At 30.7% G+C, this 25,916-nt stretch overlaps 2 protein-coding genes across 3 annotated transcripts in view; one reads left to right on the top strand and one right to left on the bottom strand.

Moving 5' to 3' along the window:
* The first annotated feature begins 1,076 nt into the window (after positions 1-1,076).
* Positions 1,077-9,889, top strand: LOC115875060. 2 transcript variants are annotated; one of them, XM_030890406.1, is made up of 4 exons: positions 1,077-1,339; positions 3,713-3,844; positions 5,026-5,196; positions 9,245-9,889. In XM_030890406.1, exons 1-4 carry the CDS (start codon positions 1,216-1,218, stop codon positions 9,310-9,312), a joined length of 495 nt encoding a protein of 164 aa, XP_030746266.1. In that variant the 5' UTR covers positions 1,077-1,215; the 3' UTR covers positions 9,313-9,889. The 2 variants fall into 2 exon arrangements, with proteins under 2 accessions (XP_030746266.1, XP_030746267.1); XM_030890407.1 differs by lacking the exon at positions 1,077-1,339 and adding an exon at positions 2,456-2,521.
* Positions 9,890-13,129: 3,240 nt separating this feature from the next.
* The window catches only part of LOC115875059 (leishmanolysin-like peptidase), a 28,528-nt gene continuing 15,741 nt past the window's right edge, over positions 13,130-25,916 (bottom strand). Inside the window, exons 5-13 of the mRNA XM_030890405.1 lie at positions 25,529-25,822; positions 22,648-22,851; positions 21,151-21,373; positions 18,074-18,261; positions 16,042-16,174; positions 15,830-15,989; positions 15,607-15,773; positions 15,428-15,547; positions 13,130-13,598 (exon numbers count right to left, since the gene is read on the bottom strand). Coding sequence (XP_030746265.1) covers positions 13,437-13,598; positions 15,428-15,547; positions 15,607-15,773; positions 15,830-15,989; positions 16,042-16,174; positions 18,074-18,261; positions 21,151-21,373; positions 22,648-22,851; positions 25,529-25,822 — 1,651 coding nt within the window. The 3' untranslated portion in view covers positions 13,130-13,436. The remainder of the gene's footprint in view (positions 13,599-15,427; positions 15,548-15,606; positions 15,774-15,829; positions 15,990-16,041; positions 16,175-18,073; positions 18,262-21,150; positions 21,374-22,647; positions 22,852-25,528; positions 25,823-25,916) is intronic.

The raw sequence follows: 25,916 nt of genomic DNA, 5'->3' as shown, positions 1-25,916 counted from the left end.
CAGATTCTTGCTTACGACACAGCACTTAATTTTATTAAAAACCATTATCTTTAATTTACTTTTGTACTTCTTGGCGTTTACAACCAAAAATTAACACTGAAGAGATTTATTAGGATTAATAATTAAGTCATGTTTACTGGAAGCTTTAACCAATTTATCTATATCACTATTTAAGACTTTATTAGCATTATCTATGTCATTAGGATAGAAATGAATAACTTAACTGTGTGTCGTCCATACGTAAAAGTATGTTTTAAGATGTAACCACTTCCGTAGAAACTTGTGCTGCATAAATATTAAAAAGTAATGGGCCCAATATGGTTCCTTGAGGCACACCTCTCAAAATTTTATTTTTAGTAGATTGCCTGTTTTCCCGTATGAACAAATTTGATATCTAATAAGACAAATGGCTATGAATCATTGCAACCACGTGTCCATGAAGAACCTGTATGGGATAATATTTGCCAAAAAGTAGTTTATGAGAAATGGTGTCACTTGCTTTAGTAACAATCAACTAAAACTAAGACTCACATTTTTCCCATATCTGTCATTCTAAGAAATTAATCCAGCAACATCAACTAAAGTAAGTGTGTACAACGAATCCCTGTCTGAAAAGATTACCTCTTCGGAATATATAACACAACATTTCTATAGTAGATATACTTTAATTTGTGACTACTTTGAGTTTGAAGCTTCATTCTTCTACCAGAAATCAACAGAAGAATAATTAAGTTAGCATGGAGTACTTATGGAAGAAACTCTATCTGAAGTTATGACCTATGCATGCGAAACCTGGACACTTAAAACGGATATCATAAGGAAACTGCAGGTCGCCAAGAGAGACCAAGAGAGACCGTAAAAGAATAGAGTGGATACGACAAAAGACCCAGGAGATGTATTTCACAGTACTACACCATAATTGGACTATATATAAATATAATCATATATAAATTTCTTGGTATGTTTTCGTGGCTGAAACCGCTGAACTATAATGTCCAGGCGCCGCAGTGGCCACTAACGGCCCTTATCGCCTTTAAGATCCATCCCTCAAGGAGTAATTCTACGTTACCTACTAACACACACACTTCTTGCGTGTAGCTTTGGCAGCGCAAGCGCGAGAATAACAATAAGATTAAAGTTTCTCTCGCCACAAGCACGGAACAAATTGACCACTTGGTTGTGATTCTTTGTGACCACCAAGCGCCGTCCTGCAAGATGAACGCTTTTTACGTCACAGTGTCCATCCCGTTGCTCCTAGTTCTCGCTGGATTTAACCACGCTCACGGGCTCACAACTTTCGGCAAATCAAATCCACAAAACCAACAACCCAATAATCCTTGTAGGTATTCATTTCTAATTTTATCACACCAAATCGCACAGATCCTTTTATTTAGCACGTAGTGCAGCACATGTTTTTTTCAGTACTTTTTAGTACTGTTTACTAAAAATGAACAGTTTTTTTTAAATAGGAATAGTTTATAAAAACAAATAAATCATCAGATAATTCTGTTTTCCAAATTATAGTTATGGCTTTTTTCTGGAACTGTAAAGATAAGTTTTGTTTGTTCCAAAATTTTTAACTTTTTATCACACAGAAAGAAAGTATTGTAAAATTAAAAAAGGCTTATAAATTTAAATTTAGTATTTAATATCTTATCTTGTATAGAGATAGATTCTCATTTAATATTTTTATTTAATTGTAGTAAACAAGATATGTTTCACCTATTAATAATTTAAAATGCAAATAACAAATAAATAATATCGCATAGAATATTAAGAGGCGTAGCTAATGAAACATTCTTATAATCAACCAATTCATTTACTAACTACTTACTTATATTTTTTTGTAGAAAATCCATTTATTTTGACATAGTATACAACATTAACAAATCTGTTAAATATAATTCAACCATCACTTGAAATTAAAGAAAACGCTTTCATACAGTCACAAATTATGAAATTAACGATAAAGTACTAAATAATTTTCAAAATGTAAGAATGTAAAAAAATTTCAGCATCTAATATTTTACACAGTTTTAATCCATCTTAACTGGCAAGTAAAACGGTATGTGTAGACGGTGTTTTAACTCGGAGTACCCAAGACACAATTTTTATTAGTACTATACACTGTTTGACACTGTAGACCGTTTCATGCTGTATGTTCAAGGTGTGTTCTAATAAAATAAAACCTGTATTTTACTTTTTCTGAAAATACTTGTAATAAATAAAATTTTTGAATAAATTTTGATGAAATATCGCCATATCAGATCGTTCTAAATGTATATAGATTTCTCCACTAATGCATTGCTTAATTTTTTTTTATTTTTGATGGAAATTGGCATTAATATAACAAGACACGCAAAGAAAAATAAGTACAATAGCGGAGATATCACCGTAAGCCATTCAAAATTTACGTAAACTTTAGACTTCTCTTCAGGCACAATAATCTTAAAGATGTTCGACATGAAAGCGTTTCTTTCTTTAGTTGTATTTTCTTCCGTTATAACTTTTTCCTGTTGCGGTAAGTTTTTTATTCAAATAATTGAGCTCTTATTTTTGAAAGTGGTTTTTCCAAAGTCCAATATTTAACAAAAATGAGTTAATGGTATAATTTCAGTAAGATATAGACACATTTTGTCTATATTTATAATCATACATTCAATGGAGTACCATTTTTTTATAAAGTCAACAAAAGAACTTGGTATAAAATGTTATCACAAAAATATTTTTTTGAAAGTGGAATAAGTCCATTTCTAAGAATTATATTTAAAACAATTTTCTTGTTGCAATTATTACTGATTATTGTTACTTTTGTGTATGCTGTTCAAGACTATTATAATTCCCCCCCAATAAATGCTTAAAAAAATAACTTCATTTTGTATGAAATGAAAAAAGAAGCCTTAATGAAATATCTAGAAGATCTCTAAAATACGGATCGAAAAATTGCAAACTGGCTTAAAATATGTTGGATGAATAAAATTAGTATTATGATCGAGACAAAAAACGGCGTCAGCGATGGCTATGAAGTGAAGATCACTGTCATTTTGTATGTAAAATTATATGGGGAGTGTCATTGATCATTTCCAAGCGATCTAGCGCCGTTTTTGTTCGATCGTACTGTACTGCAAAGTTTAAAATATATATTTTTTTAATTTAAAGATCCTAACGAAGTAGTTTTTATTTTTATATTGTTAGAAATTAATTTTAATAGACTTAGTTATTTGTGTATTTAAATGTCTTCATTTTAATTATTACTCTTTACATAAAAAATCCATTTCAGTAAAGCTAATGTGTCTAAAAATATGGCCTTAAATTTACTCCTGTATTTATTTCTTTTAATATGTTATTTTTGGAAGTCCATTTGGAGTTTAAAAAAACTGTTTATTTGTTGTGAGAATTGTAATAGGTACTTGTTATTTCATAATGAAATTTAAAAGATGTATAGTGTTGATAACGTCACTTGAATATATTAAAGTTTACAAATATTTTTAAATTAATTCAAATGCAAAACCTTATATATGTCGATACCTGGAAAAATGTACTTTTACCACTTTCAAAAATAACAGCTCAATTGTTATCAGATATTTTTTTCGTGTAGTTTAAAAAATCAGCTACTTGTTTCCAAGTGGCGTTTGAAACGTTCAAAATATTAATTATTTAAGTTTATTTTCTGGGATTGTTGCATTTTTTTGGACTATATTTGTTGTTTTAGTTGTGAAAGCTAAACAATGCACGCTACAGACAAATTGCAGTTTAATCAAGAACACCACTTGTTTGCGAGGAGTGTGCCTCTGTGGTGATAATCATCCTCCTAACAATGGAGAGTGCTCGGCTCAATTGCAAGGTAGGAAAAGTATTTTTTACCGAATTGCCATGATCTAATTTGTCAGAAATTAGCATAAGACCCCCCTTGAACCACTTCTTTTCGTTAGAAAAAAAAATCAATAATAAGTTTGTTGACTGCGTATGGTAATTAATACCTACCATTATTACCACCCTGGCACTTGATATAATTTTTATGTTTGGGTCAAGTCAAATTAATATTCTGTCGTCTTGGAAAAACTTGTTAATTCAGGTCACTCACTTTTACTAAAAGATTTATTTTTATCCAACATAAGTTTATACTTCGTCGAAAAATAAATGTTTAATTTATTTATGTAAAGTATGTCTAATGAGAGAATATCTTATAGCAAAAAGTGTGTTAAGTATACTCCTTCGTCTTGTCGAGCGTTACTAGAATGTAGAATGTTTGGGTGGGGGGTTAATCACTGATGTGATCATCACTAAATGTGCTCATCTGTATGATACAGGTGTTCTGGTGTTTGCCCATTTTCTCTACAGAATCTACATTCGCCGTTGTTTCTCAGCTTCAATCTACTTTGGTGTTTGTTGAGGAGACAGTGTTCTGTTAAAAACCCCTTGACAATCCGATTATTCTTACTTAAATATAGAAAAATCTTTGATTCTTCTCGGTCGTAAGTTCTGAGAAGGAGAATAGTTCTGATCCAGTTGTGGGAGTGTTTGCTCCACCTATGAATAGTTCAGGTTATAAGAAACTCTGTTTTCTAAAAGATCACTTAGTTTTTACTAAAAGGTTTATTTTTATCCAACATCAGTTTTTGAGTTTTATACTAAACCCTTTTAGGTAAAACAGAGTTAACTGTGACCTTTCGTATTTCGATCAGGAAAGCAACATTAATATTAATCATAGTTGTCAAAATTACATCTTATTAATCACGAAATGTGCGAGCTTCAGGAAAAAAAAGAACACAACAAAAGAATTTTGCGAGTATGTGGTTTATGTCGTGACCAGGATTAGTTCGAACGATATCTTCGTATTTTAGCCTGAACTATAAGGGCAGTTCGAACGTTTGAATTTTGATAGGTCACAAATTTAATATGCCTTTCGTGCGAAATGTGGTAAAACCCTCACTTAACAGCTTTATTTATTTTTTATTCCTTGTTGAAAATTATTTAAAAAAATATTTTTCACCTCTCCTACAAAAACTCGTGATTTATTCGTAGGTCCTAATCATATATGTTCGAAAAATGAGGATTGCGTAGATAACGCTGATTGTATTCCAATGAAGGAAGTTAATAAAGTTCCCAAGGAAATTTCACATTTAAGCTTAACTCCAGATTTGAGCATTTGCAGATGTCAAGAAGGGTATACTGAAATTGGGGCAACTTGTGGTGGTAAGTTTTGCTCTAAAATCATATCTTCAAGCTCTCATCATTACCCAAGTACCGTATGATCGAAAAAAAACGGCGTCCAGTTGGCTTGGAAATGAAGATCGATGACAGTCCCCATATATAATTTTACATATAAAATGACGTTTTTTTTCGATCATACGGTACTTCAAAGAAGCCATCATATGATTTTAATATAATAACCTCCACGGCTGAGATCCTTAACTTGACAGTTTGACATAAAAAAATAAGTATTATCCAGAGTAGAGCTGTAAACTATAATATAATAAAAATTCTCCTTTGACAGGTTTAGTTATACTCCTCCGAAACGCCTTAACCGATTTTGATAAAATTCCATATACAGAGTGTCCCAGAAATAAGCGCAAGTATTTTAACTGGTAGTATAGTACAATTATGAGCAGAAACACGCCTGAGTTTTTTTTGGCGAAAAAATTTAAAAAAATTTTGGAATTTTTTTTAGTTTTTAGTTAAAAAAACATAATTTCTTGATAATATGGCAACATAGGTATTAGATTAAATTTACAAGAAAGAAAATCCAGAAAAGATCCAGTGGTTCTCAAAATTGTAGCAAAAAATATTTTTTTTTTGTAAATTTACAAGTTAAAATAACTCCGTTATGTTGGACTTACTTGAAAACGATAAAGAGAAAATATGTTTCTTTTATCGAGACCTTTACCACTTAAAATACTTGCACTTATTTCTGGGACACCCTGTATATATTCGGTAGGTCTGAGAATTGGTTGTTATCTAAAACCCCGCCTTTTTGGACAAAATTTTTTATTTTTATTTGTGTATGATGTGGCATTAAAAAATACATACAACCCTAAATTTTCACCCTTCTACCATCAACCCCTATTTTTCAATAGGGATTGTTTTTTTTTCACTATATTGTTACCAAGTTACCATACTCCTCCGAAACGGCTGGACCGATTTTGATAAAACTCCATATACAGAGTGTCCCAGAAATCAGTGCTAGTATTTTAACTGGTAGTATAGTACAATTTTTTTTTTGCAAATTTTCGAAGTTAAAATAACTCCGTTATGTTGGACTTACTTGAAAACGATAAACAGAAAATACGTTTCTTTTATCGAGACCTTTACCTCTTAAAATAAAATATCGAGATCTTTACCTCTTAAAATACTTGCACTTATTTCTGGGACACTCTGTATATATTCGGTAGGTCTGAGAATTGGTTATCTAAAACCCCGCCTTTTTGGACAAAATTTTTTATTTTTATTTTTGTATGATGTGGCATTAAAAAATACATACAACCCTAAATTTTCACCCTTCTACCATCAACCCCTATTTTTCAATAGGGATTGTTTTTTTTCACTATATTGTTACCAAGTTACCATACTCCTCCGAAACAGCTGGACGATTTTGATAAAACTCCATATACAGAGTGTCCCAGAAATCAGTGCTAGTATTTTAACTGGTAGTATAGTACAAAATTTTTTTGCAAATCTTCGAAGTTAAGATAACTCCGTTATGTTGGACTTACTTGAAAACGATAAACAGAAAATATACTTTATCGAGACCTTTACCCTTTAAAAATAAAATATCGAGACCTTTACCTCTTAAAATACTTGCACTTATTTCTGGGACACTCTGTATATATTCGGTAGGTCTGAGAATTGGTTATCTAAAACCCCGCCTTTTTGGACAAAATTTTTTATTTTTATTTTTGTATGATGTGGCATTAAAAAATACATACAACCCTAAATTTTCACCCTTCTACCATCAACCCCTATTTTTCAATAGGGGTTGTTTTTTTTTCACTATATTGTTACCAAGTTACCATGCTCCTCCGAAACGGCTGGACCGATTTTGGTAAAACTCCATATACAGAGTGTCCCAGAAATCAGTGCTAGTATTTTAACTGGTAGTATAGTACAATTTTTTTTTGCAAATTTTTGAAGTTAAAATAACTCCGTTATGTTGGACTTATTGAAAACGATAAACAAAAAATACGTTTCTTTTATCGAGACCTTTACCTCTTAAAATAAAATATCGAGATCTTTACCTTTTAAAATACTTGCACTTATTTCTGGGACACTCTGTATATATTCGGTAGGTCTGAGAATTGGTTATCTAAAACCCCGCCTTTTTGGACAAAATTTTTTATTTTTAATTTTGTATGATGTGGCATTAAAAAATACATACAACCCTAAATTTTCACCCTTCTACCATCAACCCCTATTTTTCAATAGGGGTTGTTTTTTTTCACTATATTGTTACCAAGTTACCATACTCCTCCGAAACGGCTTAACCGATTTTGATGAAATTTTATAATATGTATATTCAGTAGGTGTGAGAATAGGACAAAAATTTGACAAAATTCTTCATTCATTAAAAAATACATTCAACCCTACATTTTCACCTTTCTACTATCAACCCCTATTTTTTAATAGGGGTTGTTTTTTTTTAATTTTTTGTTACCATACTCCCCCGAAACGTCTTAACTATATCGATTTTTATGAAATTTTATATATATATTCTGTAGGTCTGAGAATAGGTTGTTAGGTTAGGTTAGGTTGTAGCAACATCATCAATCCTATTTTTTAATAGCGATATTGGTAATTCATATTGTTTTTAAAAATTGCTAGAAAAACGTATGTATGATTGGGTATATCCCGGGTATAATAGTATTTACCCAAATTCAATATACCTTTTGGGTATATACCGGGTGCAAAAACTTGGGTATTTACCCAAATTTCAACATACCGGGTACTTACCCATCACCCATCACTGACCTTAGCCACAGCAAGGCATGGCCGTGTCTGCTAGTTTAAATATAGTATATTTTACAAGAAAATTCAATTTTGGCTTTTGTGGGTCCAAGAATTAATTTATAACAAAAATAGCCCTTTTAATCGTCACTTAGAGTTCTAAAAATATAAGTTCGTACGAAATATTACTCTCCTAACTAAACTACCTTTTAATTACCAACATTTTTCCATCAAAACTCAATTAAGCGAGGTTGCCAGAAATGATAATTAAAAGCTTTTCCACATTTTTATAAATCTAGCAAAGTGGAACAAGGAATCTGATAAGGCTGAAAACGAAAAGACATATCTGATTATCTTATAAATAAAATTCTTTCGTGATACAACGGCAACCTTTCTAAAAATCAGATGGATAATTTATGCTTTGCGTCATTGCTGCGCTTTCATGGATTTGCACGGAAAATTTAGCACCATCACGTTATGCTATTTCGGATAGGATTTCTTATTTGCGAGGACATCAAATAAAAATAAATTTAAACAAGTTGAATTCTAAGGAAAAACTTTTTAGTTTGAAACACAGCCTATTCCTTAGACAAACAGTCAACTTTATTTTTCTCAATTTTGTTGGTTGAATTGAATTGAGGTCTTTTGACATTTGATGTATGTTGACAGGCGCTTACTATGTACTACATGGTCAACAACGAATGGCTAACAGGCTGTGGTTTTGAGGAACTTCCGTAAAAGAAAAACATAAAATCAAGTCAAGGCAGTTCTTTTTTCTGAAGTGGTAGAATTTGACCCACTGTTTAATAGAAATATTATTTTTAGCGTCATATTTAAAATTCTATTCAATTAAAATGTCATTTTTCTTCTAACCTTGTCACAATTCTAAAATAAGACTACCTTATATTCAAAGTGATTTTTTTGTAAAGCAAAGGAAAATAGAAAGAAAATTAATCTATTCGTTTAATCAAGAAGTTACAAGAAAAAAAATAATGGGAATTGATTCAAAAGAGATGTTTAAATACACGAGCGATATAGAAAGGCGTGTTTTTTTATGTGGAAATCTTATACAACAGAAAATTTATATTTAAAAAAAACGTTGTGCATATTTACAGGAGTTGTAAGAAATTGGATCAATACTTCTCCGCCAAGAAACTCACTTAATTTGCTTAGTATTTAATGCATTATTTTTAATTTTAAACGCAGATTAATTTTAGAAACTTCCATTAAACATACATAGCATTTTAGGAAGACTAGATTAAGATTGTTATAATTGCATTTACTAATATATTTTAATTTTCAGGTGAAAAACTGTTGAGCACTGTACCAGTTATGCTTATAGCTGTAGTAATCTTCAAAATATTTAATTAATTCGATAAAATGCCTTTTTTAACTTTAATAAAAATCATATCAAACGCACATCTACTATTGTGTCTTTAATTTGTAAGCTTTATAATATCATTTATCACCCATACTCCATAATTGTTTTTTTGTAAAAAATCACAAAACGATTCAGAATAAAAAAAAAAGATTTAGATATAGGGAATTCTCATGAATGTACTCCTAACATTATTCACATTCTTCTAAATGCAATTCACATTTATATAGTGTGTCTTAATTTTATATAAGTCACAGCTGATATAATATCTAAGAAATTTTATAATATTACCCAGCTTCTTATAGATCACACGTTATTTTGTAAATCAAATTTATATTTTAGGCCATTAAAGTGATTTAATCTGTAAAAATATATATTTGTGTTATCGTATAATATAGTAACTTTAATCTTAGGAAAAACGACAGTACATTTTGCGAATCTACAAACAAATAGATTCAAATAATTGGTGAGAATAAATATAACTGTCAATATACCAGTGGCGTATTCATGGGCGCCGGAAGAATGAAATTTAGGGGGGCAAGGTAAAAATGAATAAAAAATTTACATTTTTGGTAATTATTGGGAAAACTGGAAATCGTCCGATTTTCACCAAAATTGGTATACACCCTATTTTGAAGTCGTAGATTACGAATTTGAACGTTACGAATCTTTTTTCTTGGCGGTCTCTTACCGTTTTTGAGAAAAACGGAAAATAATTTCAATATCGAATTTTTCTTAATTTCTCATATGTTTAAGGTTTTCTAGCACATATTTTGTTAGGTATTCAATAATCAATAATGTTTTTGCTCTTTTCTGTTACTTTTTTAACCAATTCTATGCATAATAGAGGAAAATTTGTTAAAATAAATTTGTAAACAATCTGAAAATGTTAGATTATGGCTTTGTTCGGGTTCTTGTTATTACCGATTCTGAACCGTCCAAGAACTCTGCAGCGCATGCGCAAATGAAGTAATGTCTTCATATTTCCTTCTGCGCATACACATCACAGTTCTAGGACGGTTCAGAATCGGTAATAAGAGAAACCCGAAGTAAGTTTATGTCTTTCTGGCATTTAAAGCAACGTTGCCAATGTTAAACCTAAATTTAGCGTGTTTTTTTCGCTCATTCTGGAATTACGAAAGGCGGTCGCCAGAAGAACGGCTCCTTCCCATAACTGCTATTTTACCAACGAGATCTGACTATTTATACCCACGAAGTTGCACGAAAAAGTTTTGATTGCATTGGTTACAACTTCCATGCAGAGGGTGTTAATCTTTTGTTGTTATATTATTAGATTAACTAAGAAAAGATTAACCTCCTCCGCAAAGAAGTTAAAACCAATGCAATCAAAACTTTTCCGCGTAATTTTGTGGATATTGGTGTATATTTAATTATTGTTGATCTCATAATAGGTAATTTATTTAAATTCCGTAATCACCCGAAAAAATAGAAGATATGGCAACGTTGTAAATTTTCAAATTTCTAGATTAGGTCTAGAATAAATTTGTCTCTCTTATTACATAGGAGAGAGAAAGAAGGATATATCAAATGTCAAACTTCCATCTGGTCTCAATTTTCTTTGCTATTTTGTTAAGAAAAGTGTTTTTCAGTAAAATGTTGGACACTTTTCTATCCCCAATCAAGTGTGGCTTTTAGATAAACTATAATATAATGAAAATATAGTGAAATTATTACTTTATAGGGCCGAAATAAAGAAAAATTCAATGTTGAAATAATTTTCCGTTATTCTAAAAAACGGTAAGAGACCGCAAGAAAAAAATAGATTCGTAATCTACGACCTCAAAATAGTGTGTATACCAATTTTGGTGAAAATCGGACGATTTCCAGTTTTCCCAATAATTACCACATTTTTTATTATTTGACAGGTAACACCTAACAATTTCATAATAATGATTATTTTTTTTACAGATGGATGTAAGAAGATAGTTTTTATTTTTATTGATTCAGTGATCCAGGGGGGGGCCAATGCCCCCTCTTGCCCCCCCTGTCCGGCGCCCATGGGCGTATTATCTAAAGGGAACCCTAAAAAGTTGAGATTTTTAAATAAAAAGACATACTGATTAAATTATTATAAATATGATTTTGACGAAAAAAAATAATATATATTTTGCTAGATAAGTAACTTCATTCCCTTTAATTAATATGCTGATTTGGGGGGTCATTGATTAATATGTTGAAGTTTTTACAAACAATTAGTGATATAATATTGTTTGTAAAGTGCTGATATATTATAGGAATAGGGTTTGCGGAACCGGGCTGTTTTTTGGAACAGGAAATTTCGGTACCGCGCCTCTTAGGAACCGGGATTTCCCTTTTTTTCGGTACTAACTAATTTTTGTTCAATGATAGTGCGTGTAAAAATGATAGTTCATCAACTAGAAAACAAGAGATGGGTTTCCAAAGTAAAATCGGTAAAAAATTGAGATTTTTAATTAAAATATTATTTTAAGTAATAGGAAAAAAATGTGTGTAACTTAAAATTTACATTTTTTTACATTACTTCAAAGGAGAAAAGGAGCAAGAACAATATGAAATAGCATTATTCCTTATTTAGAATTTGATTTCGACCTCTAGAAAGTGTCAAAGGTCTTTCTGACGTAACAAGATTTTTAATTATTGTTAGCGAGCCCTGAATGAACCGGAAATTAATTTCAAGGCCCGGTTCTGTGATGGCCAAAAAGATCCGGAAATTCCCGGTACTTTCAAAACCGGGATTTTCCGGTTCTGAACCATATTTGGGAGTATTAATTAGTGTTTCCGGAACCGGAGCTGGTGTTTCGGAACCAGGAACTTGGGTGCAATGCCTCTAAGGGACCGGGATTTTCCGGTTTTGTCGGTACTTTCGGTACTAGCAAATTTTTGTTCAATGACTGTGCCGTTCGTCAAGCAAGCAAGAAATGGTTTTCAGAAGTAAAACCGATAGAAAATTGAGTTTTAAATGAAAATAGTATAAAATTATTAAGTAAGAGAAAATTATTATCAGTCATGAGAAAATTTATATCAAACAACATAAACCAACTTAACAAAATTTGAAAAAAAAAATACATTTTCAATTAAAATTGCAAATGCCTGTAAAAACATAACATAAATATAACTACTACGTTTAGCATTGGGAATTAATAATTTCGAGTCCCGGTTCTGATTCCTATATAGTAACTATTCAAAAAATCTAGTATTATAAGAGCAGCTTTTGTTATTAGTACTTCACAAAAACTATGTATAAGTCTCCTCATCACAATAGTTATGACAGCCATTTTAGATTATGCTGGAGTAACACTACAGTACCTAAAATGCACCGAAAATTGTTAAAGCACACAATTTCTTGGATATATTCGATTGTAATTTTATATGTTTATGGTTATTTATATAATAAATAAACTATTGGGTTTTAGTAACTTTTTATTTAATTTTTTTTTCCTAACAGTAATAAAATATTAATTGTGATGTAAATAATGAAACACCAGAATTACAATAATCACTTTTATTTGACTAAATAATAGAAATATTAAAATACAGATATTTTGTAATAATACTTTAGACCTAGAATGTTTGAAGACATAAAATTAGAGGAAAAATATAGAGACATAGTAATACTTATGAATTAAAATGGAATAAACGTATTTCAGACACTTTTACGTTTAAAAAATACCTTTGACTAGAATTAGAATATTTTTTTTATTTGATGGAAAATATTTAACGTTTACTTTTCGGTTTGGAAGTAGTAACTAAACTAGAAACTTTATTAAACATCCTAAAATTACTAGAATGGCACAGTATTGTCGTATTAAACAGAAATACAAAACCGAGTTCGTTCATATAAAAAACTCTCACAGAATTGCTAAATATAGAAGGATCACACCAATTGATTGGAATGGTAGTCATGTATTGACGTCGTTATCCATGTAGATACGAAAAAAAATCAGTCTTTATACACACCATATATCAGATTTCTTAAAACATTAACAGCAATCTCCCTTATTTATTGGCAAGGGCTGAACAACAAGAGGGGATGGAACATCGGAATTCCCAAAGGGGTTTCAGCGTTAAACAACGCTTAAGGTATCACATGAAACATTCATTTTGAACTAACGTGGCATTAAATTATACTAAATGCGAATATCAGTAGTAGGAATGTCAGAGGAGGAATTGTAACTTTGGCAACTGCGGACTCGCAACGTAGATCGTCGCGGGGGTAGAAGTTCGAGGGGGGTGCTTCGTCACCCTTCTTGCAATGTTCCCCCCTGCTTTCGAATTCTTTCTGAAAATTAAAACATAATATAATTTTTTTTATTTTAGTTGAATCATTTATTAAATTATGATTTAAAAATATTCACATATTCGTATATATTTTGATTCCTTTTTGTAACGGAAATACTTTTAAATTATTGGAAATAAATTTTGAATTCTTTGAATAGGTCAGCTCCTTGACATGGCCTGACCTATTTCAAAACATTCCTTTTTAAACTTGTTATTCTTTGGACTGATTGAAGGCGAAAAACATTAATTTTTCAACTGGATTGACTTTTAAAAATTGGAAATTAGTTCTAGATACAGCATTGGCCATAAGTGGATGAACTTTGTTAAAATAATGGGTTTTTCCTAATATGTTTAAAATTAAAATTTGAGCTATATTTACTTGAAGTCTAGTGCCAAGACTCTTCCAAAGCTGCAAATAATTCTTGCTTATTTTTGTAGAATTTGGTCCTAATGTGTTGATCCAAAATTTCCCATAAATTTTCTATTGGATTCAGGTCTGGGGATTGCGATGGCCATTTGAGAACAGTCACCATTTCATCTTCCAAAAACCTTTTAACCAATTGTGAGGCATGTTTCGGGTCGTTATCATATTGGCAGTAGTGTACAACTGGCATTTTTTCCTCCAAATAAGGCACTAAAAGGTTTTGTAAAATGTCTCTGTAGCCAAACCGATCCGTTATGCCCTCAATTTTATGGAGAGCCCCATCCCATACCCAGAAAAACACCCCCATACCATGATGATTGAGCCCCCACCATGTTTTACAGTGGGTCGCGTGTACTTTGGTAGCAATCGTGTGTTGGGAGGTCTTCTTACATGTTGAATTCCATCTGATGACACCAAGTTAAACTTTGATTCATCACTAAAACAAACTTTTTCCATTGTGCCACAGTCCAGTTTTGATATTCCTTGGCAAATGCTAATCGGGCCTTCAATTTTTTTTGATAGCAGTGGTTTCTTGGCGGGTCTTCGGAAAAACCACTTCTGGTCAACTAATTTACGTCGGATCGTCCTTGTACTCACTGGTGGATAGCCTGGTAGTGGATTTCTTCAAGTTTTGCTTTTATCTTCGTTGACGGCAAAAATGGATCTTGTGAAGAAATTCGTTTTATGGCTTTTATCATATTGGGACCAACTTTTTAGGTCGTCCTGGTTTTCTTTTTATAGAGACATCTCCTCTCTCATTATATCTCTTTAAAATATAATGTACCGCTGATTTTCTAGGCGTAATTGCTTAGCGATTTCCGATTACTTCAAACCATCCTTAAAAGCATTCACTACTCGCAACTTAAGATCTGCAGACAAGTTAATTCCACGTGGCATGATATATCACAAGAGCTCAAATGTTTTTAAATCGCAATTGTTCATAAAAGCAGAACAAATGAAACTAACGATTTTTAAAAATATTTGGTTCATCTACTTTTGTCCAAGACAAAAAGCAATATTTGCCAATTCTTATCTATAAATGATAAGACTAACAGAAGAATTTATATTTGTTTGTAGTATTTTGGTGAGAATGTATTAAACTTTTAACATACAAAGGTACATAAAATAATTTTGATATTTAACACCTCAAATCTGATTTTCTTCGCAATTATTGGTATTGGTTCATCCACTTTTGGCCAATACTGTACGTTGGCAACAGAAAACTGTGGTAATAATACACAGGGTGTAGTGTAAAATGCATTTTTTTACCCTTGTTTTTGAGCGATTTTTGAAAAAAAAAAGAAATATGTCTACATCTAAAACCGTACTCCCGCAACATACGCCAGCAACAGAAATTGAATGATATACAGGATGTACTATTTTAAGAGCCAATTAAATTAACTTACGCTGCAAAATTCTTTGCAAGGCGGACAAATAATGCCTCCCTTATGCAACCACCCGTTGCTCATGATCCTAATGGTAATTTCTTGATTTGCGTGGTAACACTCGTACGAATAGTTTCCGACCTAGAAAGGAAATTATGGTAAATTAAATGGTTTCGGCTCAAGGAGACTGGCCCACTAACCAGAACGTGTAAACGGCCGTTTTGGCATCGATATCCGTAACATCCGGAGCCCCAGTGCATCCACTGCCTCATTTGACCACAGGATTTTTCCTCCCACATGTGATTGGTGTGCTCAAAGCACCTAGAGTTCTCTCCGTATTTTTCCAGAGCAAAATTTTTATCCGGATCTGCGAAAAAAAATGATTTTTATTATCTGATGATTTTTTTTTGGTTTAAGTATTACTGGGATTGTTTTCCGTATATTGGCAGTGGGATCCTCGCACTATAACATTTTGGGATCTCCAAGTAAACTCCTGAATGTAAGGGCAATAATCTGCTAGAGCTACTGATCCACCATAAAATCCCTCTTTCCCACTTTCCACGTACTGAATACTATCAAAATTCTTTAAAAAAATTAACTTTGAGTATATCAAAATTCTGGAGATCTGTTCTTACCTGATAAATTTTTGGTAGTTCTTCCTTGTGTTCGATCAAATTGCAGAGAGCTACTGATGTTCTATCGTCAGTACATTCGGTCTGAAGAGGATCCCTCTTAACTTTATTGCAAAATGGATGGATAGAGAAACCCCTAAAAATTAAAACAATATTTTAAAACTTGTGTAAGATCTTATTTTGACTTATTTGACTTTGAACTATGTAGACAGTTTTCGAACCACTTGGAAAAATAGTAACCGTAGCAACAAAATTTTTAAAATCTCAGCACTTGTAGGAAATTTCATGTTGATTATAAATATGTACACCTTTAAAGGCTTAGATATCTAGGTTTTGAGGGAAAATTAATTTTTTAGGCCCTTGTTTTGAGCTTTTTTTAATGATGGTTAAAACGGTCTAACGGATATTTTCTTATTCTACAGTTTTCAGTTAGTAAATAACAGCAGTTTTAACAACATCGATGACATGACGAAAATCGCCAATTTTCAAAAATGCCCAATTTTTGGCTATTTTTTACACATTTTTAATGGACTTATAAAGATAGTAATCATAGTCATAAAATTATGAAAATTTCAGAATTTATAGGAAATGTTATGTAGATTCTGAATATATACACCTTTAAAGGCTTAGATATCTTGGTTTTATGAAAAAAATAATTTTTTGGGTCCTTGTTTTGAGCTATTTTTGATGATGGTTAAAACGTGTTCTACATCTATTACTGTTCTCATACGACTACAATGGCCTTACTTTCTTATTCTGTGCCTTTTAATTAGTAAATAATAGTAGTTTTAACAAAATCGATGGAATGCCGAAAATCGCCATATTTCACGGAAATTTTCAATGGAAAAAAATAAAAAATGGCCATTTTTGGCTATTTTTTACACATTTTAAAAGGCATTAGGAAGATAGTAATCATAGTCATAAAATTATGAAAATTTCAGCATTTATAGGAAATGTTATGTAGATTCTGAATATATACACCTTTAAAGGCTTAGATATCTTGGTTTTATGAAAAAAATAATTTTTTGGGCCCTTGTTTTGAGCTATTTTTGATGATGGTTAAAACGTGTTCTACATCTATTACTGTTCTCATACGACTACAATGACCTTACTTTCTTATTCTGTGCCTTTTAATTAGTAAATAATAGTAGTTTTAACAAAATCGATGGAATGCCGAAAATCGCCATATTTCACGGAAATTTTCAATGGAAAAAAATAAAAAATGGCCATTTTTGGCTATTTTTTACACATTTTAAAAGGCATTAGGAAGATAGTAATCATAGTCATAAAATTATGAAAATTTCAGCATTTATAGGAAATGTTATGTAGATTCTGAATATATACACCTTTAAAGGCTTAGATATCTTGGTTTTATGAAAAAAATAATTTTTTGGGCCCTTGTTTTGAGCTATTTTTGATGATGGTTAAAACGTGTTCTACATCTATTACTGTTCAAATACGACTACAATGGCCTTACTTTCTTATTCTGTGCCTTTTAATTAGTAAATAATAGTAGTTTTAACAAAATCGATGGAATGCCGAAAATCGCCATTTTTCACGGAAATTTTCAATGGAAAAAAAACAACCATTTTTGGCTATTTTTTACACATTTTAAAAGGCATTAGGAAGATAGTAATCAAAGTCATAAAATTATGAAAATTTCAGCATTTATAGGAAATGTTATGTAGATTCTGAATATATACACCTTTAGAGGCTTAGATATCTTGGTTTTATGAAAAAAATAATTTTTTGGGCCCTTGTTTTGAGCTATTTTTTTTGATGATGGTTAAAACGCGCCTCCTACATCCATTACTGTTCTCGTAAGACTACAGTGTCCTATATTTTCTTATTCTACGCGTTTGAATTAATAAATAAAAGCAGTTTTATCAAAATCTGTGACATGACGAAAATCGCCAATTTTCACACTAGTGTTGTTTTAATGAGACTTTGAGACTTTCCTCATTTTAGGGAAAAAATGGAGGCCTCCTTTCAGTTTCAAATATGCTCTACCAATAATCATGACTAGTAAACCAACCTAGAGGCTTTCATGTTGATCCATTCCTTACAGCTTTTCATTACGAAATCGCATCCCAAGTTCTTGCCCCAAGTCATATCGCCTGCCATGGAATAGTTTGCTACATACCACCCTGTATCCTCCATCAGAGCAAGTGTAATACGAGATATTATGGGGTTCTGGGTATGGGTTCCAGTCATAGCTTCGTTCTAAAAACAAACAGATTTTCAAGTAGTCGAAAATTTGAAAAAAAAAATTAAAATATTTTTTTGAAGAACCTCTGTATCCCTCCAAAAAAAATATGTTTATATAAGACCTATTTTTAAAAATATCTTATATAGGATTTAATAATATAGTCTGTGAAACGAATAACTTTGAATTTGACAATTCCCGCGGGCTTTTCTAGTGTTAATTTTATTAGATTAGCAACTTGCGGCCATGCTGACGCAATGCCGTCTCTAATAGAACAGCCTCGAGCGAGATTTATTACGTCACGCTAGTTAGATACTACTGATTAATAAATATGTTGTAGAATACATGGAAAAGATAATTATTCCTCGCATTTTTGGTTTGTATTTTAAAAATGATATAGTTTAGATGAAATATACATAATATACAGTTAATAAATACAATATATATACCTATTTATAGTAATAAATACTTTGGCAAATAAATTATGAACCATACAAATGCAGCAAATGTTTTACAATATACAAATAATGAATAGGTACATTGACTATTGCTGAAATCGTACTCCATAGTCAATGTAGATAGTTTTAGTGTTAAGAATAATAATTTTAAAAATTATCTTTTGACAAGTTTATATTAGTTTATTAATTGCAGTAAACATTATGTGGTGTGTAGTCTGAATATTTTATATGTCATTTTTTGGATTATATTCGACACTATTTTTTTCATATGACACAACACTGATGAAGGCTATAATGTTAGCCGAAAGGTTTTTTAAACCAAATTTAAATAATGAAAACCAAATGAAAACTTAATCAGCGTTTTTCCCGAAATCCCAAGAAAAATCAAAAATTTTAGAATAATTTTACATATTATAAAATGACAGCGATCATTATTTCATAGCCTTTTTTTTTTTCTATGATATTGTATTATTTGCAAATATAATTTTTTTGAACATTGATACTTGCAAAATATACATATAAATTTTGTGAATGCAAATAATAATATATCACTATTAGTAGATATTGAATGTTTTTTGTTAAATTAGATCGATTTTCAAACCCCAAAATTTAAAATATATTTTACATTTTACCCATTATCCTATGTACCTATTCATTATTTGTATATTGGAAACATTTGTTGCATTTGTATGGTTCATAGTTTATTTGCCAAAGTATTTAATACTATAAATAGGTGTATACATTGTATTTATTAACTGTATATTATGTATATTTCATGTAAACTATATCATTTTTAAAATACAAACCAAAAATACGAGGGAGAATTATGTTTTCAATGTATTCTACAACATATTTTTTAATCCGTAGTATCTAACTAGTGTGACGTCATAAATCTCACTCCGTGGCTGTTCTATTAGAGACGGCATTGGTCTGATATTTAAAAATGTCAAAAGCTGATGACATTTTACTTTTGACAATTATGACATTTCGTGTTGATTTTTGTAAGAAGAGGAAAAACTGTCACTTGTTTTATTATTTTCCTTTTCTATTCCACGAAAGTAAAAAGAGTTACCTATCTGATCCGTTCAGGCACTCAATTTAAAGAATTTCAGTAACTTTTTTGACAGAGGGATTTTATATTTGCCATGTTGGTAAAAAATAACAGTCAAAATTCAAAGTTATTCATTTTATAGACTATAGTCCAGGAGGCAGTGAAGATTTTCGCTATTTAAAAGAGCAAACATTCACTCATCTGCCAGTTTCGTAAATCAGGCAGGCTTGATTTCAAGCACGGGAAAATAAGGGTAACGGATTTTAAAAATCTGTCAAATGTTTGCATCCGTAAATTTTCAACCAGACTGACTTTTCTCCACTTGGGATGTGCCACTTTGCTGTCATTTCCATTAATAAAACGATTCACTTTAATAAATGTCAAATATTTATGACTGGGAAAATAAGTAGACTTTTTTTATTTTTTTATCTAGGGAACCCATCCGAAAATTTTAGCCAGACTCAAAAATTATCATTTAATGTTACCATTTACACTCTTACTTTTATACACCCACTGGGAAAATAAATACAAAAAAATTAACTGCTTCCTGGACTATAAAATATTTGTTAAATATGCTATAAACCGAAAAATTATAACAAATATTGTGCTCATACTTTATTTATTCACTACTACTCTCTGCGTTTTATTAAAATGCCACATCCCGTTTTTAAAATAAAGTTAAGTTACAAACAATATATAATTTATAAACATCGGTTCATTAATAGTTCGAAACTGCACTCCTAAAATTTGAATATTACAATTTCGAACATATAGGTATAAATTTATTTTATACTGGTAATATAACACCTTATATTGAATTGCTGTTCGCTGTTCTATATACCTACACTAAATTATAATTAACATATTTTGATTGTTTGAACTTCAAACAATTTGAAAAGAGATGTTTTATAACTAAAGCTACTTTTCATTTAGGTGTTCCAAGTTCCAAGAGATCAAAAGAATTGGCGAAAAAAATATAATTATAGAGGTAAGTCCATTTTTTTAAATAATAAAAATAATTTAAGACGCCTAAAAGACATTTATTTATAGTTCAATAAATAAACTACAAAGCCTTCAAAGGTAGTAATATCCTATTTGAAGCTTTATAATAAAATGGAACCATGTGTAAAATCGGAACGAATAAGGGCCTTCTCTGAACATACTTATTTTTGATCATAGAGAAGTTTCATTTTATCCAATTCTTTTCTTGTAAAGCTTCAAGCAGGTTTAGATTTTTCACCAAATACCGAGATATTGTGAATACGATTTTATACGCTTTTGGTATTTCTTTCTCCGATATTTTATCATGCGACGGGATATTATAAGATTTACTCTTTGTCGTTGAGGCTTTGCAAAAAAAATCAATAATAAAAATATTTTTAAAGCGTTTACTGTACCTCAAATACTCTCTTTTCCCAGTGAGTTAGAACTGTTCCTTCTTCACCTTGATCCTCCAGCTCGGCACCTTCCAACAAGGAACAGTTAAAATATTCTCTAGCTTCTTTCACTACGGTTGCTGTAGTCATAACTTGCACGTCTCTTGTCATATACCCTTCCTTTACTAACCAGGAACGTGTAAAGTTCTGTATAACTTTCTCGCTCCACTGGTACGTTTGCAAACTTCAATAAACAGTATTTTATATTTGAATTACATGACAAAAAGAAAACACAAAAAATGGTAAAAAATAGATCCGGCAATAGTGCGTCGGGCATCTGTAGCTCCTATAATAAAACATTTAGGAAATTTGTTAAGTGCAGACCTAAATTATGTAGTAGAATGTATTTCAGGAAAAAAATTGCATTCTTGGATTCCTTTCTGATCACTTTACAATATTTACAATATTCTAAAATATTGTAAAATATTTTTTGATAGTTTCAAAGATATTAAAAAATAAACAAAAAACAAATACTTTTTTCTGTCTTTAAGAAAAATATTAAAAATACAAGAAATATCCTGAAATCATACCTATACTACAGTATTAACAAAGACATTAGTATTAACTACAGTTAGTCTGTGTGTACTTACTTTCCTTCTTAAGCTCATACAAGGTTTTCAAAATTCTGTGGCAAACTTTCTAAAATATAAAATAGTTTTTCTTCATTTAAATCGAACGTCCTGTATATTATTCTTTTGTTAGAAGGAGAATGAAAAAATGAACTTAAAGCATTTCTAAATTTTTAACGGCTTTCGGAATTCGTAATATTATATTTCATATGGGTTTTTCAACAGTAATTTTTTATAAAGCTACCTATTATAGTGATTTTTGTCTGGTATTTTACAGTTGAAAGTGAATGTTGATGTAACAAAACTGCGAATATTTACGAAACCGCTAAAATATTTAAAATATTTTGAATACAAAAAAAATAATTTTTTAATTCTCCATCTAAAAAAGAAATAATATACAGGGTCTCTTTAAAAAAAGACGAAGAAAATTATTTTATATTTTAGAAAGTTTGGCATAGAATTTTGAATACCCCTGTATGGCTTAAGCTTACGATATTTATAGCAAAGTAAATACCGACCAACTAGTGTTGATTTTAAGACATTTCTTGTATTTCTGATAATTTTTTAAAGGCTGAAAAAATATTTATTTAATAATATTTTAGGATTATGTAAAGTGATCAGAAAAGAAGCCAAAAATGCATTAATATACAGGGTGTTTCATTTAAAAAAAATCATCCCGATCCACTCACATTTTTTTGAGCCACCCTATAGAAGTTAAAAGATTTTCCTGAGATACATCCTTAATACATACTTTAACTGCACTTAAACAAAATTCCTAAGTTTTTAATTATGGGAGCTACAGATACCTGACGCACTATTACCGGACCCTGTATAGGAGTTTTTTTCAATCTTCCTTTATGTGAATAAAAATGTTATTTATTTCGCTTACGCCTCATTTAGGGGTGGTTTTCCTGTCTCTGGGCTGCGTTCTGTCAAAGGGTTGCCTTCACGATCGCGATAGAAAGCATAGAGACTCACGGAAAAACCCAGCGCGTGAAGAATTTCGTGTTTGACAGTTGACAGTAGTATTTCTAGTTCTTGCCGACTCGTACTGATGCTTTCAGGACATAAATTTGCATGTCCTGCTATTGGCCTAAAAGGTTTAGAGAAAAACGCGTAAAACTAAAGAATATCAATAAAAAGTTAATTAACTTAAAATAAAATCTTAATTAATTCTTTCACTTCAGTATTTTAAAACGAACCTACTGAAACGACAGTTTTCAATAACATTTTTTATTGAAGTTATAAGGGTCTGTATTCCTTTTAAATAGCGTACTTCAAACTATATATAATTTTTATCTTATATGACTTCTTTCAGAATCTCATTTAGAGGTTCAAAAATAGAACGTTTTTTTATTAAAAAAGTAGAAAATATTGCTCGAATATTATTTAAACATGGTATAATATCGAAAATCTTTTTAAGATATTTTAAACACATTTTTAAGATATTTTAAGAACCAATATTCCTATTTGAATGAGATTTGGGGTGCCTAAGTGCTTTAACATTTGACTTGTTAACAAAATACCCCTACATAAATTTTAATAGAAATATGTTCCTACCCCACCGACCATTGATTTTTTTTTCGTGAAATGGTCCTCTGTGTTTACTACATATTTTGTCTCTTGTAAAAAACGCCAGATCGTATAGTTTTTGAGAATATTGGGACAGCCTGTATGAACATTTAAGGACTTAAGAGCTTTGGTTTTGTCAGAAAATCGATTGTTTGAATCCTTGCTGATTAGCGACTTTTGATGAGGGTTGAAACTTTTAGAAGATTTACTTCCAAGGCCACAAGCCTGTATTTTCTTATTCCTGTAGATTTTAATTATTCATTATAAAAGCTATATCAATAACGGTGACTTGCATATGGGGTGATTCATGGCTATGGTATATTTAGTGTTTATGGAGAACCGCTGAATTTTGGTAAACTCTGTCTCTAATAGTTTCTGAAAAATAAAATATTTTTTTTAAAAATGTCCGATTAAATGTATATCTCCGAAACTAAAGTTCCAAGAAAAGTCGTAATATATCTACAAATTCATTTACCCACTAGTAGTTATAAAAAGCATTTTTGGTAAACTCTGTCTCTAATAGTTTCTGAAAAATAAAATTATTTTTTTTAAAAAGGTCCAATTAAATTAATATCTCCGAAACTAAAGTTCCAAAAAAATTCGTAATATATCTAGAAATTCATTTACCCACTAGTAGTTATATAAAGCATTTTTGGTAAACTCTGTCTCTAATAGTTTCTGAAAAATAAAATTAATTTTTGAAAATGACCGATTAAATGTATATCTCCGAAACTAAAGTTCCAAAAAATTCGTAATATATCTAGAAATTCATTTACCCACTAGTAGTTATAAAAAGCATTTTTGATAAACACTATCCCTAATAGTTTCTGAAAAATAAAATTATTTTTTTTTAAAATGTCCGATTAAATGTATATCTCCGAAACTAAAGTTCCAAGAAAAGTCGTAATATATCTAGAAATTCATTTACCCACTAGTAGTTATAAAAAGCATTTTTGGTAAACTCTGTCTCTGATAGTTTCTGAAAAATAAAATTAATTTTTTTAAAAAGGTCCGATTAAATTTATGTCTCCCAAAACTAAAGTTCCAAAAAAATTCGTAATATATCTAGAAATTCATTTACCCACTAGTAGTTATAAAAAGCATTTTTGGTAAACTCTGTCTCTGATAGTTTCTGAAAAATAAAATTAATTTTTTTAAAAAGGTCCGATTAAATTTATGTCTCCCAAAACTAAAGTTCCAAGAAAAGTCGTAATATATCTACAAATTCATTTACCCACTAGTAGTTATCTGCTGTATGCAAAAATTTGGATTTTTGCATACAGCAGATGCCTCCATCGTTGCCGTTTCATAGTAAACGTGGTAGCATCTTTGTTACTTTAAATGGAACACCCGGTATGTTATTACATTTTTGGAAACTACTTCATATTCTCATAATTTTTTTATCTCAAAAACTGTATAATTGAAAAATTATGTGATATGAAAGTAGTTTCCACAAATGTGATAATATACCGGGTGTTCCATTTAAAATAAGAAAAATGGTACCAATTTTCAAATGATGTGGTAATATTGGAAAATATTATTTAGATAGATGGAGCAGGTGTCTTTATGCAAAAATCCAACTTTTCAAAAAAAATGTATCACCGGTTCTCCATAAACCATCGCTGTGAATCACCCTATATATCTATATACATATATTTATGAATGAAAAAACGGAAAATCCACCTTTTTGGCTATTTTTTACATGCTTTAAAAATACTACTCCTATACTAAGAAAAATTTACTCCTATTATTATAGAAAATTATACAGGGTGCCCCAGAAATAAGTGCCAGTATTTTAACTGGTAGTATAGTTCAACCTCAGAAACACGCCTATGAGGCTTTTTGCGCGAAATTATTTTTTGAAAATTCGAAATTTTTTGAAAAATTTTTTGGAATTTTTTTTAGTTTCTAGTTAAAAAACATAATTTCTTGATAATATGGCAACATAGGTATTAGATTAAATTTACTAGAAAGAAAATCCAGAAAGTTCTCAAAAAGATCCAGTGGTTCTCTAAATTTTAGCAAAAAATCATTTTTTTGGAAATTTTCAAAGTAAAATAACTCCATTATTTTGGACTTATTTGAAAAACGATAAAGAGAAAACATGTTTCTTTTGTCGAGATCTACCATCCCTTAAAATACTTGCATATATTTCTGGGACACCCTGTATATATTTGAATGTATTGGTAAGATCTTACCTATCTAATCCGCTCTCTTGCTGGCAATGGCTGGCATAAGCCACTGTCAATGATTTGTTGCATCTTTCGGACTGAATTGCTGACACATAAAAAACAAAGTCGAAATCCTTAATCCCCTCGCCAGCAGTAGAGCCTGGATAGTCTCTACAGCTTTGTCCAGTAGAGTTGCACACTCTACAAACATCCAGATGCTCTTCTGGGACTTCTACTTCTCCGCATATCGTATTTTCACTGCATTGGTCGATACAATAGGTCTTTCCATTCTTGACAAAGACCTGACTGTCGTTGCATTTCCTTTTGTTTTAAGTAGAATATTAAAAATTAGTTTCTTATTCAAAAGGACTCGTAATTTTCGTAATAAAAGATTTTTAAATTAGGTACTCTGTCT

Source organism: Sitophilus oryzae, unplaced genomic scaffold, assembly GCF_002938485.1.
Source record: "Sitophilus oryzae breed Bouriz unplaced genomic scaffold, Soryzae_2.0 scaffold_1318_pilon_pilon, whole genome shotgun sequence".
Classification (NCBI taxonomy): Eukaryota; Metazoa; Arthropoda; class Insecta; order Coleoptera; family Curculionidae; genus Sitophilus; species Sitophilus oryzae.
Note: the sequence above shows the minus strand (reverse complement) of the source record. Positions and strands in the feature narration are given on the sequence as shown.